At 40.6% G+C, this 17858-nt stretch overlaps 1 protein-coding gene across 1 annotated transcript in view; it reads right to left on the reverse strand.

Moving 5' to 3' along the window:
• Positions 1 to 17858, reverse strand: part of LOC105384541 (neuroligin-4, X-linked) — a 111224-nt gene that overhangs the window by 7426 nt on the left and 85940 nt on the right. The window contains exons 6-11 of the mRNA XM_048626879.1: positions 13514 to 13711; positions 3452 to 3587; positions 2919 to 3176; positions 2433 to 2694; positions 1963 to 2197; positions 1566 to 1703 (exon numbers count right to left, since the gene is read on the reverse strand). Coding sequence (XP_048482836.1) covers positions 1566 to 1703; positions 1963 to 2197; positions 2433 to 2694; positions 2919 to 3176; positions 3452 to 3587; positions 13514 to 13711 — 1227 coding nt within the window. The remainder of the gene's footprint in view (positions 1 to 1565; positions 1704 to 1962; positions 2198 to 2432; positions 2695 to 2918; positions 3177 to 3451; positions 3588 to 13513; positions 13712 to 17858) is intronic.

Here is a 17858-nt window from a genome sequence, read left to right on the forward strand (position 1 = left end):
GGCGCACCACAATTCATCGCGGAACTTTTGTTTGCCATCCGCGATCCGCTCGCAATAGAAAGCTAACTGGAACCATGAACGTGTGAAGAAAATTTCTGCCATAACCACACAAAGTAGAAACTTTCATAGCTGAAGTTCTCGAATAAACCGGATCTTCCAACTGGGGGCGCATTGAATACGCCGGGAAGCAGGTAGATTTCAGTTTGCCGAAAGTGAGACGACACTTGGAGCGGCGCCCCTTGTGTCCGCCATTATCGCGACAATAGCGCCCCCCGCGCCCCCGCCCCCGCCCCCGCGCGCCATTCTTCACATCGCGCTCATTATGAAGGAATCCGAGACGCCAGCGGAAGACAATTAATGACTCTTCCGCGAGCGAACGGTTCCGGCGCTGACCCTAATAGCTGGAGTTTACACAAGATACTTTTTCCAATTAATTTCGCCGGTTCCCATAGTGCGTGCCTCCGGGTGATAATGGCGCCGCGACGCCGGCGGCTCGATCCATCACCGCCGCCCTCGATAGTGTTTCGCTACATTCATTAGAATGAAATTGAAGCGGCAACTGTTAATGAGGGAGTCGTCAGGAGTGCGACGCCGGCAACAAGCGCGGCCGCGGGCTGGTCGCTCGGAGGGCCCATTACCCTCCTCGTATATTCTCATACCCGAGACACGTCCTCACAATATAAAGGGATTTGCCGAGTTCCCACTTAATTTGGTGAAACACATTGAAAGCCTCACAGAACGAATTCTAGATTTGGCACGTCAGGGCCAAAAAGGTTACCCGAAATGTAATTTACACTGCTACTGGCACTACTGGGTGAGAATTGCCGAAATGTTTCGGGGCTCCCAAACAGAGTCGTTCGCACTACACGGCAAATTGTTTGGGTTGTTCATGAAAATATGCGTCAGAAGTTTCACAGTTTCATTTTCGTTAAATATAGAACTGCTGTTAAAGCAGCTTTTGGAACATGAATGCTGAAATATCATGAAATTAAAGTTTAAGGCCATGACCATTGACTTATATATTACTTTGGCCATGACATTTTATGGCTAATAATGCTCAACCAACCCGCGTTTCATAAAATCTCCCGTCTTTTGTCTAATCAAAACCTAGCTTCTTATATAAACTAGCATAAACTGAGCTTTAAACCCAGATAACACCATCGAATAGTCCAACTAAAAATAGGCACTAACTCGTAATTTATGGTCAGAGTTAGAGAGCAGATCTAGGTACTAGCAACAGGGAGGTCACACTAAACTACTTTATTACCTTGTTAAATACCTAATATTGATATTTAGTAACCACTTTTGTACAATTACAATTAGACACTGACTGCAGACACACAGCAAGTGCTCCTAGTTTAGGAGTGAGCACGTCACCTTATAAGCTAAGCTATGTTTATATTTACTCTAGGTTTGAAAGCTCCGTTTCTGCTGCTGCGCTCACCATGTCCATATCTTATTTTAAGTTTCATTCATTTTCATTTCAAGTATTAAACCTACCGATAGCAAGACAACAGTCGTCCGTCCGTCAAGCTGAACTTTCCCTCCAGTCCCTCCACACTCACCAGCGAACATGTCAGGGTGCGTGGCCCGGAACTGGTGGTGGCGTGGCGCGGCGCCGGGCCGGTGCAGCTGCGGCACGAGGTGCAGCCACAGCGCCATCTTGTGCCCGCGGTAGTGACTCTTCACGCGCAACTTGCTGCCTGCAGACGAGACGGGGTTTAGAGTCGTGATAATTATTTGTGATTTTAGTCGCCAGGTTCAGCCTTGGAGACGGGGAGGGGATTGGTATGTGCCCTCCTTTTAGCGGCCATGACAGAATGCAACGAGAGGGGCTGTTGAAAGTTGTCAAATCTGGCTTCTACAACATCTCAAATTTTAAATCATGGACTACGAATCTGGTCGAACTAAAAATCTTCAAATTCCTCAGCAAGACAATAAAACTATAGTCAGTCTACTTACTAATGCTGAGATACTGCTGCGTGTTGAGCTCGTACCGCGGCCAGGCGACCCCGCTGTCGTGGTGGTCGCCGGCGCGGGGCTCGCCGGTCTTGGCGAAGCTGGCCAGCAGCGCCACGGCCGCCTCCGCCACGCCCACGTCCCCCCGCGAGTAGTTGCGCGGGGCCAGCGGCGCGCCCCCCACTAGGGGGAGCCCCAGGAAGTAGGGCAGGGTCTCGCTTGTCACGCTGCCGAGCCGCTGGAAGGAAGGACTGCTGTGTTACTACTGGAGAAGGTATTTATTTTTTGTGAATACTTATCTAGTAACTTATGTTATAATTATCTAGTAACACATTTTAGGGTACAAAGAAAACTTAAATTATTAAGAAGTTAATGGTATGAAAGCTCATGTTGTGTTACAGACTACAGACATCTCTGGAGTGAAGTCGAGTGGACAGTTCACTTATAATGCTTTAGCTTCTGATTCTCCTTACCTGTGGATAGTCGACCTCCTTGCTCTGATGCCCGAAGTGCGCGAAGTAGGTGGGCGCTCCCCTGCGCGCGTGCAGCTGGGCCAGGCGCAGCGCGGGCGCGGCCGCCAGCGCGTCCGACAGCGCCTCCAGCGTGGCGTCGCGGATGTTGATGGGGTGCTGGATGGGCTTCTCCCAGTCCGTGTACTCGTTCCTCACGGCCGCGAAGATCTCGTTGCGGTGGTAGCGGTACACGTTGCGCACGTACGTGCGGAGGATGCGGTTCCTTGGGGAGAAGTCGAGTAGGTATCAACGACTGTCCAATATCGTCTACCACTGGACTCGGTATACGAAATTAGCTCATTCACTTATTGTGTACAAAACAGTTATAATTACAAATGATAGTTATAGACAAATAGCTAAACATACAAATGCGGGCTTTTTGCCAAAAAGCAATTAAGTACTTACAGCCAATCGACAATCTGAGGTCAACTAAAACTATTTCCTTACCTGTGTTCCTCCTCAAATCCATGCCTAATGTCATCTTCATTGAAGTACTGATAGCTCTCCGTGGTAGTGACGACGACCGCCAACGCGCAGTCGAGGAAGGCGTCGCTGGCGTGCAGGGCGCGCGTGGGCGCCTGCCCCGTGGGCGGCGCGCCCCGGGCGACGGGCACGGACGGCGCCCAGCCCGCCAGGAACCTGGCGCGAGGCGCTTCTACAGCCAGCAGCGCCGATAAGGGACGTGAGCGGACGCAAGCTATTAACCTGGAGAAGATATGCTATTGAGTTGATGACTGATAAAATTCATCATATCGTTAGATAAATGAGTGCATTAGAACCGCTGTAACCATATAAACGGTGGAATCTGATCATTCATACATATCTGAATTTTACTGTACAACTTCAGTTCATGTGATGATAAACTGGAGACTAGTGCTCCTCAGTAGACTCTTCCTGATTCCATCGTACACAGCTGTATACGAATCATCCGATCACATTCGTAGTTCCACATAATGTGATCATCATTGTGGAACCCTCACCAGTGTTCCTCGGTGGCTTCGTCCTGCGAGCAGCGCAGCGCCTGCGCCGCGTGCCTCCGCGCCAGCGCCGCGTCGGGGGCCAGCGCCGCCGCGCCCAGCGCCGACCCGCTGAGCAGCAGCACCCGGGACACCAGGCCTGGGAGAGGAGGTGCGTTAAAAATTTACTTAGTCACCGGAAAGGCTAGCACGGGACGCATTTAAGACGTTACAATTTTTTTTGCATCGCGCTCACTCATATCGCGCAGCATGAAGAGCGAGCGCGACGGAGAACTTTTGTCACGTATTAATTGCACCCTGTGCTAGCCCTTCTGAAAGGTATTAAATTCGCAGTAAGTTGCTACTGGTAAACTAGTTTCTACGTTTTGTCGTCGGTGAACTAGGTACGAATGGACAACATTTCAAAAAACTTAAGCTGCTATAAATCGAAAACCATTTCGAGATTTAGCTCTCAAGGCCACAAAAAAAAAGTTTTTGTATTTTTTGGATGTATCATTTTCGAGAAAATCATAAAATAGTAAAAAAGTGCTGATGACGTCATGCATCAGGTGCGATGCATTTTGATGATCAAAGCCTATAGATTTAAAAACAAAGTAACTGTCACTTTCATTTTTGGTTGGCGTTGACGTTTTATCGAGTCGTTGTTTTTTATTTGGGTCATTTTCATAAATTCTGTTCTGACACTTTCTGACTATTTTTTTAATTTATCATAAAAAATGGTTAGTACTTATTAAGAGATGACCTCTATTTAATATGTCCCAGAGCATGCCACCGCCTACACAGCTGAAAAAATGCTTCTGTTTATTTTTTTACATGTTAAGTACTGTAGTGAACCGTGGGCGTCAAGAGATGGCGCTAGTGGTCACATTTGAAATCAATAATTAGACTAGACATTCCATTCTGCCAAGTGGCGGGTAGGTTGAGTTTAAGTGGAGAAATAAATGTGAACGGACACGATAAAGTTACGTTGTGCGATAATTTGTAATTTACGTGATATATCGGCCATTATCTGGGATATTGGACATTGCTAAGTTTAGTGTGATTATTTGCTGTCACGGGGTAAGTTTTAAACCATAAGAAATCACCGTAGCTTTGAATCAGTTGCCTACGTAATTTCGGTACTTAGCATTTGTGTTTTATTGCAGCCTATCGCAACGCCCTTTATATAATAAAGAAGATCAGTGGCTGATGACTGATGAGATTCCCTTCTTGAGTGATTTTAATTAAAATACTCTCGTCATCCAAGAAACCCACGGTGATGCGACCTCACACCGCGGCATAAGAAGGCTGAATTCGCTTCAACACATAAGTCCCTCTCGGGTGTAATCGTAGATGGCTCGACTAGTAATAACTGAACGCGGGTTCGATCCTCACCTCGAGCAAAGTTTCTTTTTGTGTTTTTTATTTTATTATAAACTCATCCACGATTAACTCTGGTTCGATCCTGACTACGGGCAAAGTTCCTTTTTGTGTTTTTTTATTTTTAGTATCAACCAAATTACTTGTAATAGTTGAACTCGGGTTCGATCCTCACCTCAAGCAAAGCTTCCTTTTGTGTTTTTTATTTTATTGTAAATTTATTCATGATAAGTTAACTCGGGTTCGATCCTCACCACGGGCAGAGTTCCCTTTTGTGTTTTTTTTTATTTTAGCTTCAACTCAATTTAATGTTGGGAAGACATCAGCTTCTTGCTAATTGGTTGTTAGTGTTGTAAATAAATTAGTCAGTAATTTAGATTAGTGTTGCTAGTTGCTACTCATAGGCGTATCTTTAAGGTGCATGTTAGATTAAGTTTAGCTGTAACAAAATTAAGACCTGCTCTGCCGGCGTGGTGCCATTATCCTCGCCTTAATACAGTGATGTACTTCAACTACAACTTGTTTCATTGAACTCCACGATAAATCCCGGTCATTACATTGGCGCCCAACGGGTTTGTGGTTGAAGTACTAACTTTTTGTCATAAAGCCAATTTATAATAAAAAATAAGACGAGTGGATAAATATATATACATAAAAACATATTGAAAAAAAAAATGTATGGGTGGTCTTTCCGTATAAATTTATGTTAATTTAATGGTATTTAAGTTAAATAACTTTCGTAACGTAATAGAAATAAGAGTAACTAAGTACATTGTTTGATGACCATAGCCTTGATCAGTTGTTTGGTTTTTTTTTGCTAAGAGCTATTAAGCCAAATATATAATATTATTTCCTTTTTTAGAAAAAAAAAGGTGTCTAAAATGGACGTAAATTATTTATTAAAGGATGAACTTGAGTTTGAATTGGCATGTCGAGGCATATTTAATATTGGAACAGTACCACCAATGAAAAAAATACTAGAGGAAATTATTGCTCAAGAATCTACTGGTGATCTCTCTATCAAGTTTGAAACTCCCCAAACATGCATCGATGACCCCTTATCTCAGATAGTGACTTGTGAAAGTAAAATTCGCGTTTTATCCGATTCACTTAAAGAAATTCTCGCCAAACCGGATGCCATTAGTGTTAGACGCATAGCAGCTAGAGTTTTGCATCTGCAAAACCGAATAAAACTCATACCTAGTTTAGATGAACATAATGATCGCTATCAGAAATTATGTGAGGAGATAGAATATTGTCACAATTGCCTTCAGAAATTAAATGATGAAGAGGAAGAATGTGAAGAGTTCTCAGAACACGACAAGGAAATTTTACAAAAATCATTAGGCTCAGATGCCATAAAAATTATTAAAAAATTACATTTATCAGACGCAAAAGTTCAACCAACCACAACTACAACCCGCAATAACAATGAAGCCCATGGCCATTATATTGACAATGTTTTATCTCGGCGAATGAATTACGCAAGATGCTCAACAGAAGACACTGAGAAATTTAAAAGAAAGCTAGTACCCATAAAGGACTGGGGAATAAAATTCAATGGGAAGGATAACATGTCAATCAATGCATTTCTAGAAAGAGTTGAAGAACTTAAAGATGCTAGAAATGCAGAAGATAGGGACTTGTGGACATATGCCATAGACTTCTTTGAAGATGATGCTCTCATTTGGTTTAGAGCAAATAAAGACCAAGTTGATAATTGGAAGGACTTGTCCTGTCTATTAATCTCAACATTTCAGAAGCCATTTTATGAAGACGAACTTCTAGAAGAAATTCGCAAACGCACTCAAGGGAAAAATGAAAGCGTGGCAATATATTTAGCAGTCATGCAGAACATGTTTCATCGTCTGTCACAGAAATTAACCGAAATGCAAAAATTAAACATCTTGTTAAAAAATTTACAACCTTATTACCAACTCGCTGTTTGCCGGGATGAATTTCAATCTGTTTCAGAACTGACGAAAATTCTTATTATCCTTGAGCGTACCAAACTTTTATGCGATAATTTTCAAGAACCGAAAAGCAAAACTAACTCATTGGAACCAGACTTGGCCTATAATAGTAATCACGCAAACAGTGAGCTAGAACTACAGGCTCTTCGGAATTCGCCATATAATCGCATTAGTGGACCAGAGAGCACCAAGACAGCCACCATGAAATGTTGGAACTGTCGATCCACCGGGCACAGTTTCAAAACTTGTTCTATTCCCCGTCAACGGCTATTTTGCTATAGATGTGGCAAATTTGGAATGACAACGATTAATTGTACGTGTAATCAGTCGGGAAACGCAAGAAAGGAAGTCATAACACCTGCCGGATGCCTTCCGAAGTAACCTCAAGTAAAAGAACATCTACGAAGGATTGGCAGGATTGGCTCAAATTCATATCAAATTATTTTAAGTATAACGAAATTTGCAACATCACATCAAAAATAGGAGACAAACGTTACTACGCTAACATAAAGATTTTAGGAAATAAATTTATTGGGTTACTGGATTCTGGTGCCACATCATCAGTTATTTCTAAATCTTTCTCGGCCAAGTTAATCACATTAGGATTCATATCGCAAGAGCTACCCACCACCACTCTTTCTACGGCCGATGGTACAGCACACAAGATATCCTCGATGATTTATTTACCAGTTGAATTTAGTGATGGTTATAACGTTGTTGGATTCCTTATAATGGATAACTTGAAACACGACATTATATTAGGGATGAATTTCTTCGAATGTTTCAACTTGTCCATTAGACATGGCATAAAAAATTATGAGATCTTAGAGAGTCTCGACATTCATTCTAATTCAGAAACGACGTCAATGTCTACTAGACATTCGGTAATATCACGGGAAGAATTGTCCACTGAACAGAAATATGAATTGGATGAGGTCATTGAGGCAATAAGAAACACAATTGGCATAGGGTTAGGCCGAACGAAGCTCATCGAGCACAGGATTGACACAGGAGACGCTTTACCCGTGAAACAGAGGCAATACCCATTTTCTCCGCCCATTATGAGGGAATTAGAGGCAGAAATAGAAGACATGCTAGAGAAAGATGTGATTGAACCTTCCTATAGCTCCTGGCGCTCACCCGTATTACTGGTCAAGAAAGCAACAGGCAAGAATAGGTTGTGTCTAGACAGCCGCCAACTAAATAAACTAACCAAAAAGGATTCTTATCCACTCCCTAGGGTCACATCAATTCTAGATAATCTAAAAAACGCACAACTCTTATCTACAATTGATCTAAAATCAGCCTTTTGGCAAATACCACTAGAAGAGACAAGCAAGGAAAAAACGGCGTTTGGACTCACGGGAAAAGGCTTGTTTCAATTCAAAGTCATGCCGTTTGGTTTGAACAATGCTTCTCAAACCCAACAACGACTTATGGATAGATTATTTCCTCCAGAATATGAAGGGAATATATTCACTTACTTGGATGACATCGTAATTTGCAATAAGTCATTTGAGGAACACATCAAGTGCTTAAGGTGGGTAAAAGATCAGCTGCAATCTGCGGGACTGACCATAAATCTGGAGAAGTGTCATTTTGCCCGGCCTTCCTTAAAATACTTGGGCTACATAATAGACAAGGAAGGACTACGCACAGATCCAGAGAAGGTGAATGCAATTGTTGATTACCCTAGACCAAGTAACTTTACGGAGTTAAAAAGGTTCATTGGCTTAGCCAGCTGGTATCGCCGTTTCGTCGAAAATTTTGCTATAATTGCAGCCCCGCTGCATGAACTTACGAAAGGTGGTAAAAAAGGGGGTTTAATACAGTGGAACAAAGAAGCTGAAGAATCCTTCCTGAAGTTAAAGACTGCTCTTACCACAACACCTGTATTGTCATGTCCCGATTTCAATAAAGAATTCTCTATTCAATGTGATGCATCTAACAAGGGCATTGGTGCGGTCTTAATCCAAGTTGTACAGGGCATTGAAAAACCAGTCGCATACACCAGTCGCAAACTCACAGATAGAGAATGCAAATTTTCAGCTTCCGAGAGGGAGTTATTAAGTGTGGTCCATGCTGTGGAGCAATTCCGCCCTTATGTTGAAGGGAGTCACTTTAAAGTAATCTCAGACCACAGTGCTCTGCAATGGTTATATAAGACAAAAGATCCTCATGGTCGATTGGCCCGCTGGGCAATGCGGCTTCAGCAATTTGACTATGAAATTATACACAGGAAGGGAAAAGATAATGTAGTTCCCGACGCACTGTCCAGGGCAATGTTAGTTGATGAAATTAATGTCATTGAAATTAAACCAGAAGATAAAGATGAGTGGTATAGATAAAACACAAACAAGAAGAAGACTGGCTAGTTAGAGATAACCTTTTATGGAAGTATTTAAAATTGAAGCAATTTCCTGATGAAAATGATTCGTGGAAGCTCGTCATTCCTGAAAAATTAAGACATAATGTTCTGCTTGAGTGCCACAATGATCCTCTTTCTGGACATTTTGGTGTCAAAAAGACAGTAAATCGAGTAAGGCAGCGATACTACTGGCCTTCTCTCATTAAGGACGCAAAGGAACATGTCAGAAAATGCGAGACATGTGCTAAACATAAAAACAGTCAACTGGCACCTAGTGGTCATATGGGCATACATAAAGACGTAACAGAACCGTTCCAAATAATTTCAATGGATCTAATGGGACCATTCCCAAGGTCGAGAAATGGGAATACCATGTTGTTGGTAATCTCGTGTTGGTTCAGTAAATTTGCACTTCTCTTCCCTTTAAGAAATGGTAAAGCGTCAAATATCACAAAAATTGTTGAAGAGCAGGTTTTCCTTATTTTTGGAGTGCCAAAAGTAATAATATGTGACAATGGCAAGCAATTTGTAGCCGAACAATTTCAAGACCTCTCTAGAAATTATGGCGCTGAAATAATGTACACTCCATATTATCATCCTCAGGCGAACCCGACTGAACGCGTCAATAAAGTCATTGGATCAGCTATTGCCTCTTACGTTCAAGACAACCACAAAGATTGGGATAAGTACATTTCCCATATTGGACACGCCATTAGGACTGCTGTGCATGAAGTAACCGGGAAAACACCATCATATTTGTTTTTTGGGCGTGAAACATCTGTAATCAGCCATCAGGGAAAGTCATTCGTTAAGGATCCTTTAACATTTGACAGAAGCAAATATGAAGAAAATTTGAAAATTAGACAGGAAATTTACAAAGATGTACAACATAGGCTTAAGGCTTCCTATGAAGTAAATAAAGAAAGATATAACTCAAGACGAAGAGTAACTCAATATCAAGTCGGGGACATTGTCTGGAAAAAAACAAAATATTTATCAAATAAAAGCAAAAACTTTATGGCCAAATTGGCTCCAAAATTTGAAAAGGCCGTTATAACCGAAAAAGTTTCTTCAGATGTCTACATGCTAAAAAGCTTACGTGGTAAAGATTTGGGAAAGTGGAATTCTGTAGATCTAAAAAGATTTGTTTAAAGGGCGCCATTATGACAATAATTGGGTGAGAATCATATCCTACTTATATTATGAATTCGGGTCGAATTCTATCTGAGGAGAGGGGATATTGTAGTGAACCGTGGGCGTCAAGAGATGGCGCTAGTGGTCACATTTGAAATCAATAATTAGACTAGACATTCCATTCTGCCAAGTGGCGGGTAGGTTGAGTTTAAGTGGAGAAATAAATGTGAACGGACACGATAAAGTTACGTTGTGCGATAATTTGTAATTTACGTGATATATCGGCCATTATCTGGGATATTGGACATTGCTAAGTTTAGTGTGATTATTTGCTGTCACGGGGTAAGTTTTAAACCATAAGAAATCACCGTAGCTTTGAATCAGTTGCCTACGTAATTTCGGTACTTAGCATTTGTGTTTTATTGCAGCCTATCGCAACGCCCTTTATATAATAAAGAAGATCAGTGGCTGATGACTGATGAGATTCCCTTCTTGAGTGATTTTAATGGGGAGTAACGCGTGTGAATTTGCCGCTAGGGGCGCTGGTGTCGACTGAGGTTAAGTGACATTTTACTTTTCATATAATTTGTTTGGCGGGCTTCGTGATAAATTATATTTTCGTTCATTTCCCTGTTGAAAAGTGATCTCTTTTCGCGAAATTATCGCAAATATGGATTATTTATCGATGAATGTGCACGCTTTGAAAGCTGAATTAAGGAAAAGAGGCGCATAAATAAGCGGTCTCAAAGAGCAGCTAATTCAGAGGTTAGTTTGTTTACTGTTTACAAACTTATTTTTTACGAAATGTATGCTTGTTTGCTTAGCTAACAGCTATGTTTTTGCTTTTTACAGACACCAAGACTATGACCGTAACAGTAACTTGGTTGTTAACGTAGAGGACAGCATCATACAACAAAATGATTCAGTGTATACTGTTGAGTGGCCTTAAGAAACTTTGTATAGCAGTGTAAACACTAAAAATGAAACTCCAGATCTATGTAGATATTGTCACCAATGAGTAACTACTTTGGAATTTATGTACAGTGTACGGTGGCCTGCGCCTAAAAGTATACAGGCGGAGTTTTTAAAATAGCGATCCCTGATGATGAAGGGACCAGCTACATCTGTTATAAATCCGGGGATGTGTTGTGTGTAGCAGTGGTGTTTATGTGGATGTGCTTGAGCAGCATGTGAGCTTGAGATCGCTATTTTAAAATCGCCGCCTGTATACTTTTAGGCGCAGGCCACCGTACATACCATCGCTCTTACGGTGAATGAAAACATCGTGATAAAACCTGCATATCTAGATTTTCGAACCCACCAACCTGCAGAGGACCAGTGTGGTAGGAAATGGTCCAAGCTTAGGAGTGGAGTTTAGACCTTAAGGCGGACATGGACAAAGGCTCCATTCGAGTGAGCCAGGTGCAGGTACTGACACCCCCACAAATAATAGAATACTTAGTATACTATACTACCATTATTAAGTTTCAACTAACAACTCAACCAGCATTCATTGTGTGGATTACTAATGTGTTATATTTTTTGTATAGCAGTGTGTTTAAACGGAGAGGATAAATAAAAGTTAAATCAGTGTGTAATTCTTTTATTTTTAGTGTATTTATTAAATGCCTAATCCTTATTTACATTATGTTCTTTCTGAAATTGGTTATAATGATTTTCACAAACACGAGATTATCGGATAATAATTATTTCACAAGCCACTGTTTTAGAACAGTTTTATCACTTGGTAACATATGTCCTCCTTTTCTTTCCCAATATAACGGATCTGAACAACATTGCGGCATAGTAACTCGATATGATGATAGTTATTTTATAATTAATAAGCTTATAAGATTCAAGATTTAAAAACTTTATTTGGCGCCAATTTGATAAAGTCGCCTTTGATAAATTTGACAGCTATGGTACCTCTTTACCTCAGTCGACAGTGGCGCCAACTGGTGAGCAAAAAAACGGTAGTCCCCATTAAAATACTCTCGTCATCCAAGAAACCCACGGTGATGCGACCTCACACCGCGGCATAAGAAGGCTGAATTCGCTTCAACACATAAGTCCCTCTCGGGTGTAATCGTAGAGGGCTCGACTAGTAATAACTGAACTCGGGTTCGATCCTCACCTCGAGCAAAGTTTCTTTTTGTGTTTTTTATTTTATTATAAACTCATCCACGATTAACTCTGGTTCGATCCTGACTACGGGCAAAGTTCCTTTTTGTGTTTTTTTATTTTTAGTATCAACCAAATTACTTGTAATAGTTGAACTCGGGTTCGATCCTCACCTCAAGCAAAGCTTCCTTTTGTGTTTTTTATTTTATTGTAAATTTATTCATGATAAGTTAACTCGGGTTCGATCCTCACCACGGGCAGAGTTCCCTTTTGTGTTTTTTTTTTATTTTAGCTTCAACTCAATTTAATGTTGGGAAGACATCAGCTTCTTGCTAATTGGTTGTTAGTGTTGTAAATAAATTAGTCAGTAATTTAGATTAGTGTTGCTAGTTGCTACTCATAGGCGTATCTTTAAGGTGCATGTTAGATTAAGTTTAGCTGTTACAAAATTAAGACCTGCTCTGCCGGCGTGGTGCCATTATCCTCGCCTTAATACAGTGATGTACTTCAACTACAACTTGTTTCATTGAACTCCACGATAAATCCCGGTCATTACAGTACCTACTTTGTATCATCAGAAATATCAATGTCATTTGAAAATGACCCATTTGTTGGTTGGCTGGCATGTAAACAAAGTTTAAATGTCACTTGTCAGTGTCATTTATGTTTTTTTTCGAGACTAAGGCAATAGACAAAAATAAAAATTGAGCCTAATATGTGATGTCACTTCCGATTTTAAAATAATTAACTTTAAAGTTAAAAATAACATACAAATATTAATGTATATACAAAATAAAAAAATACGGGTCCTCTAATTTTTTATAACCTTTCCGAATAGCTAATAAAAATATAGGGTAAAGAAAATGAAATGTTGTCCATTCAGGAAGTTTTGGTAACGCTGGGGTGGCATGCGTGCGGTACCTAATTATTAAATTGCGAGAACACGTGCGGGAGCCTTTTTTGGATCGCATGGATGGTGGCAATACATTTTCAGCCCTAAGGGTTTACTTTGCAACTCGTTATAGGTACTTAATATATTTGAGTCTATATGACTCAATAAGTCGGTCGAAATAATGACGAAGAAAGACTGAGAAGAAACCCTAAGCATACCTTTGCTATCAGGCATCATGAGCAGCGTATTAGCTATAGCAGTAGCCTGCGAGTGCCCCGCCAGCGTGACGCGCGCGGGGTCGCCGCCGAACGCCGCGACGTTGCGTCGCAGCCAGCGCAGCGCCGCCGCCACGTCCAGCAGCGCCGCGCCGCCCGCCCGGTGCGCCGGGTCCAGAGGGGAACCCGACGTTAGGAAACCTGACGGGGTAAGGTACTGTTACACATGCACATTACTCGTACGTACATGCATGACACTATTAAGCAATTGCCACTTAGTGTGTTGAAATTGCCAAGAATTAGCATGCTCTTTCATTACTTTATGAACTCTAATGTTGAATGCTAATCTAAAGACTTGCTGTTAGGTAAACATAGGTAATTTAGCTACCACAAAGAAGTACTAGCCAATTTGCAGATACTACCACACTACACCTCCCCTTTAACTTCCTTCACCCTCGGGGTAGCGAAAGAAAAATAATTTAATTTAAGAAATTATTTTTTAAACCTATAAGTTATGATAGTACTTGCAATTACAATATTGTGATATTCTACTCTACCTAAATGCATTGTTATAAATAAAAGTGCAAGGTTGAGCTATTGTAAAATGCTGACAAGTTTCCTAGTGTTAGATTGCTGTATGCTATTAACAAATTCTTGAACAAAATAATGACCTGGATAATTGCTATTTACCTGTATTTAAATTCAATTTTGAATGAAATAGTTACAACAAGTTACACACATATTTTACAACTAAAAAATGAATATGTAATATAGAAACTGAACATGAAAATTTCTGTAAAATAAAATGTCATAATTTATACATGAAATTTTTTAAAACACCTATAATTCGATAAAAAATTCATAAATTACTGATACATTTCTGAAACAAATATAATCGCATCTAAATATGTGTAACCAAAATACCTTTTACTTTTATACCTTTAAACTTATTTATTTATCTCTATCTATACCATTTATAATCTAAAATAAACTCTTATCATAATAACACAGCACAACATATTATAATGTATGTAAGTACCTATATGACAAACTACTAGTTACATAATATGACATGACATGTACAGAGTGATTCATTTCCTTGGCTTGTATATATTTTATTTATGAATTTACGCAATTTAATTATTACTGTTATATTACATAGTCATTATTTCACATTTCATTTTACTCATTAATTTATTTACTTGAAAATAGTTCTTATCTAGTGTCACGTTAATTTAAAAAATATCTGAATACAAAATGAAATACCTACTACAATTTCAACGCAATTTACTTTAACATTCCTATCGTGGTATCGGTATCGGTACATTTTCCCCGTTCATACACATTTACACTTTTGGTTTTTAACCCATAATGAGCATCCTGTAGCTCTCAGTCATCACTCTGATTACTAACATTCTGAACTCTGGGAAGTGAGAACTATCGTAGCATTTGGGTGATGAAACCAATTGCTAGTCAAAACTCCTTAACCTTTGTGTCCTCAATCATTCATCCTAATCTTGTATACTATTCCCACTAATGCCTTATTTTACTACTACTTAATTAATATTATTATGTCTTTCACTGAGGGCACGATAGTCCAAACACTATGATCAAGAACATAATTCTCCTAGGGCTGTATCTCTACACCCTTAATCTACTTTGTGGGCATGGTCACCCTACTTATATCAGGCCACCTATTTTGTGCACCTGTATACCTAATATAAAATAGAGCCGCTACAATTTAAAGCAATGGCCTCCAATCTGAGCTCCTTAACTCCTTATTATATATTTTACCAATGTACCGATCCATGAAACTTTCTAATTCACAACAAAAAATATCATTTACTTATTAATTCATTTACTGAAAATCTCTATTCAATTGTCATTAGGTAGTCGGTTTTACTAACTTGACCTAGAAACTTTCTGCAGTCATTCAACTCTGAATGCATTACTTACATATTTATTAGCGATACCTAACTTAGTATGCTATTTTTAGAATACCTATTCAAATGGTTATGTTTTAGAAGAAAAAAAAATTACTCGTGATTTGTGACACTAGATATTACAATTACTTAAATGCGAGATTAAACCCTTGTTAAAAAAATATTTTATCAAAATCAAAATCTATAATTCTAATCCTTCCTGAATTAATTAATTTGACTCACAGTAACAATATAATGATGGCGGCTGGGCGGACGTGACGCATGATGACACTGATGATTGCACGAAGACGCACGTGGTTGGTCATCTTCTTGAGTTGGCCGGGATAACCCTGGTCCGCTTCGATGGCCGGGATAGCCCTGACCGGTTCGAGCCGGGATAACCCTGACTCCTCGTCCGGTCGCAGTATTTCTTCGTTTTTTCTGGTCTCACTTGTACATGTTTTCTTCATGTCATTCACCGAGGTTGGTTGCCTTGGTGCTGCTGGTGTTTATTCTTGACACTAGTACTGCTGGTGTTGGTGTTGGTGTGCTGGTTCTGGTCTGTCGGCCGATGTTGATCATCTTCGTGGGCCGACCGGCGCCGCTACCGGCAGCGCCGGCCTGGCAAGGTCGCCATGTGAGAAGTTATGCTTACGAAATTTATTATTTATAACGAATTAAGTAAAACTATGTATTACACAGTGATAAATGGGAAAGGCTTAAGAGTCATTAATATTGAATTTAAAGTCTACTCTCCGTGCGATAGGAGATGTACCCTTGTTAAGAACCGGTACGCTCAAAGTTTTATTTTTGTCATGTATCTCACTATACACTTGCACATTATCGACACTAATAGCCTTGATTTTATTACACTGATTGCCCATATTATCACTCACTACACTAACACAGTGCGCCACCGGGTCGCCTCCCTGTGGCGGGGGCGCCCGGGGCGCGGCGGCGCGCGGTGGCGGCGGCGGAGGGCCCTCCCTCGCCGGCGGCGCCACCGCTGCAGCGGGCGCGGCGGGCAGCAGGCGCGCCAGCCGCGCGTGGCCCCACCACGCCAGCAGCGCGACCACGATGAGAAGACCGAAGGACGCGTAGATAGCAGTATAGTGATGTACGTCGTGATACGTTATACTGCCGGCCAAGGGTTCTGCCTCTTTCATCATTTTGATTCTACCTTGCAGATCCTTTAGCTCCTTGTAGCCGACCTCTGATTCATTCCAAGTCAATTTGTATGCGCTTGATACGTTTATTACGTCATTGATAGGCGAAATGTAAGGTAATACGACCTCAGACTTTGTTTTTATAATGTTACTTCCAGGTTTATGCGACTGTAGTGAAAACTGATTTGTTCTGACTAAGCAACCGTGACCTATAGCAAGTATTCCGACTCCGGTCAACGACTGTGATGAAACTTGATCCTCACATATGATGCGCACGCGACATGTTTCGCAGCAGAAATAAATGTAATTGTTAGATTCATGAAGGTTTATCCATTGATCCTTGCATTTGTTTGTTTGTAATTGGCATTTATTTGAGTCTTCCTCTGCTTGACATAGATCTTCGTCTCGTTTCATGTGAAACACGGGTTTATTCGTTCTACAGTAGGACACTTCTTCATCTTGATGTGTACATGATTGCACTTCCTCTTCTGTCATAAGGACGTAGGCATTTTTTCTCAGGCTAAGTGCAACGTAGTCTGATCTAGGTTTTACAATAACCATCCTGTCATTCCATAACTCTGGTATTGGGATTACATTGAATATTTCGAAGGAATCTCTGCTGACCAATGGGATGGTAACTTCGAAAATTAGACATTGCTCGGACATCCTTGTTCTGACGCCGAGTAGCTGATATAAGTTGTTAAGATGATTTTGAATATCCTTGATGGGTAGGGACAGATCCTTGGAGATCTCGCTTGATATGAGATTAAGTTCCTTTCTGAATTGCTCTGGAGTCAGAATGTGGTAGTTAAAATGCCCTTGATAAATATCCGTCACCATATCCAATAAAGTATTTTGTATTTGTTTTATGCTGTTGATCATATTAGTAGCTGTCAGCGCTTCTAATGTGAACTGGACCAATGCGTAGGCGCCAGTTTGTTTCTGATTTATTTGAGAAATATCTTTTTCTAAAGCGATAAAATATTGATTAATCAGTTTTTGTTGCTTATTCATGCCGAATTCCGTTCTTTTCAGTAAATTATATTCTGCCTCTATTATTGAAGTTTGATTTTTCCACAGTAAAGCTAAATGATCCTGATTATGTTTTAATATGTTAATATCCCGCTCATACTGTTCGGCGAATTCTTGATCTAATACTCCGAACAGCTTGTTAGCCAGATATCCGACACCGTTGACGATTCCCCGACGGCGGCGGCGCGCGCGCGGCGCGTGTCCAGCGTGCTGACTCATCAGTAGGTT

The sequence above is a fragment of the Plutella xylostella genome, chromosome 4, assembly GCF_932276165.1.
Source record: "Plutella xylostella chromosome 4, ilPluXylo3.1, whole genome shotgun sequence".
NCBI classification, from domain to species: domain Eukaryota; kingdom Metazoa; phylum Arthropoda; class Insecta; order Lepidoptera; family Plutellidae; genus Plutella; species Plutella xylostella.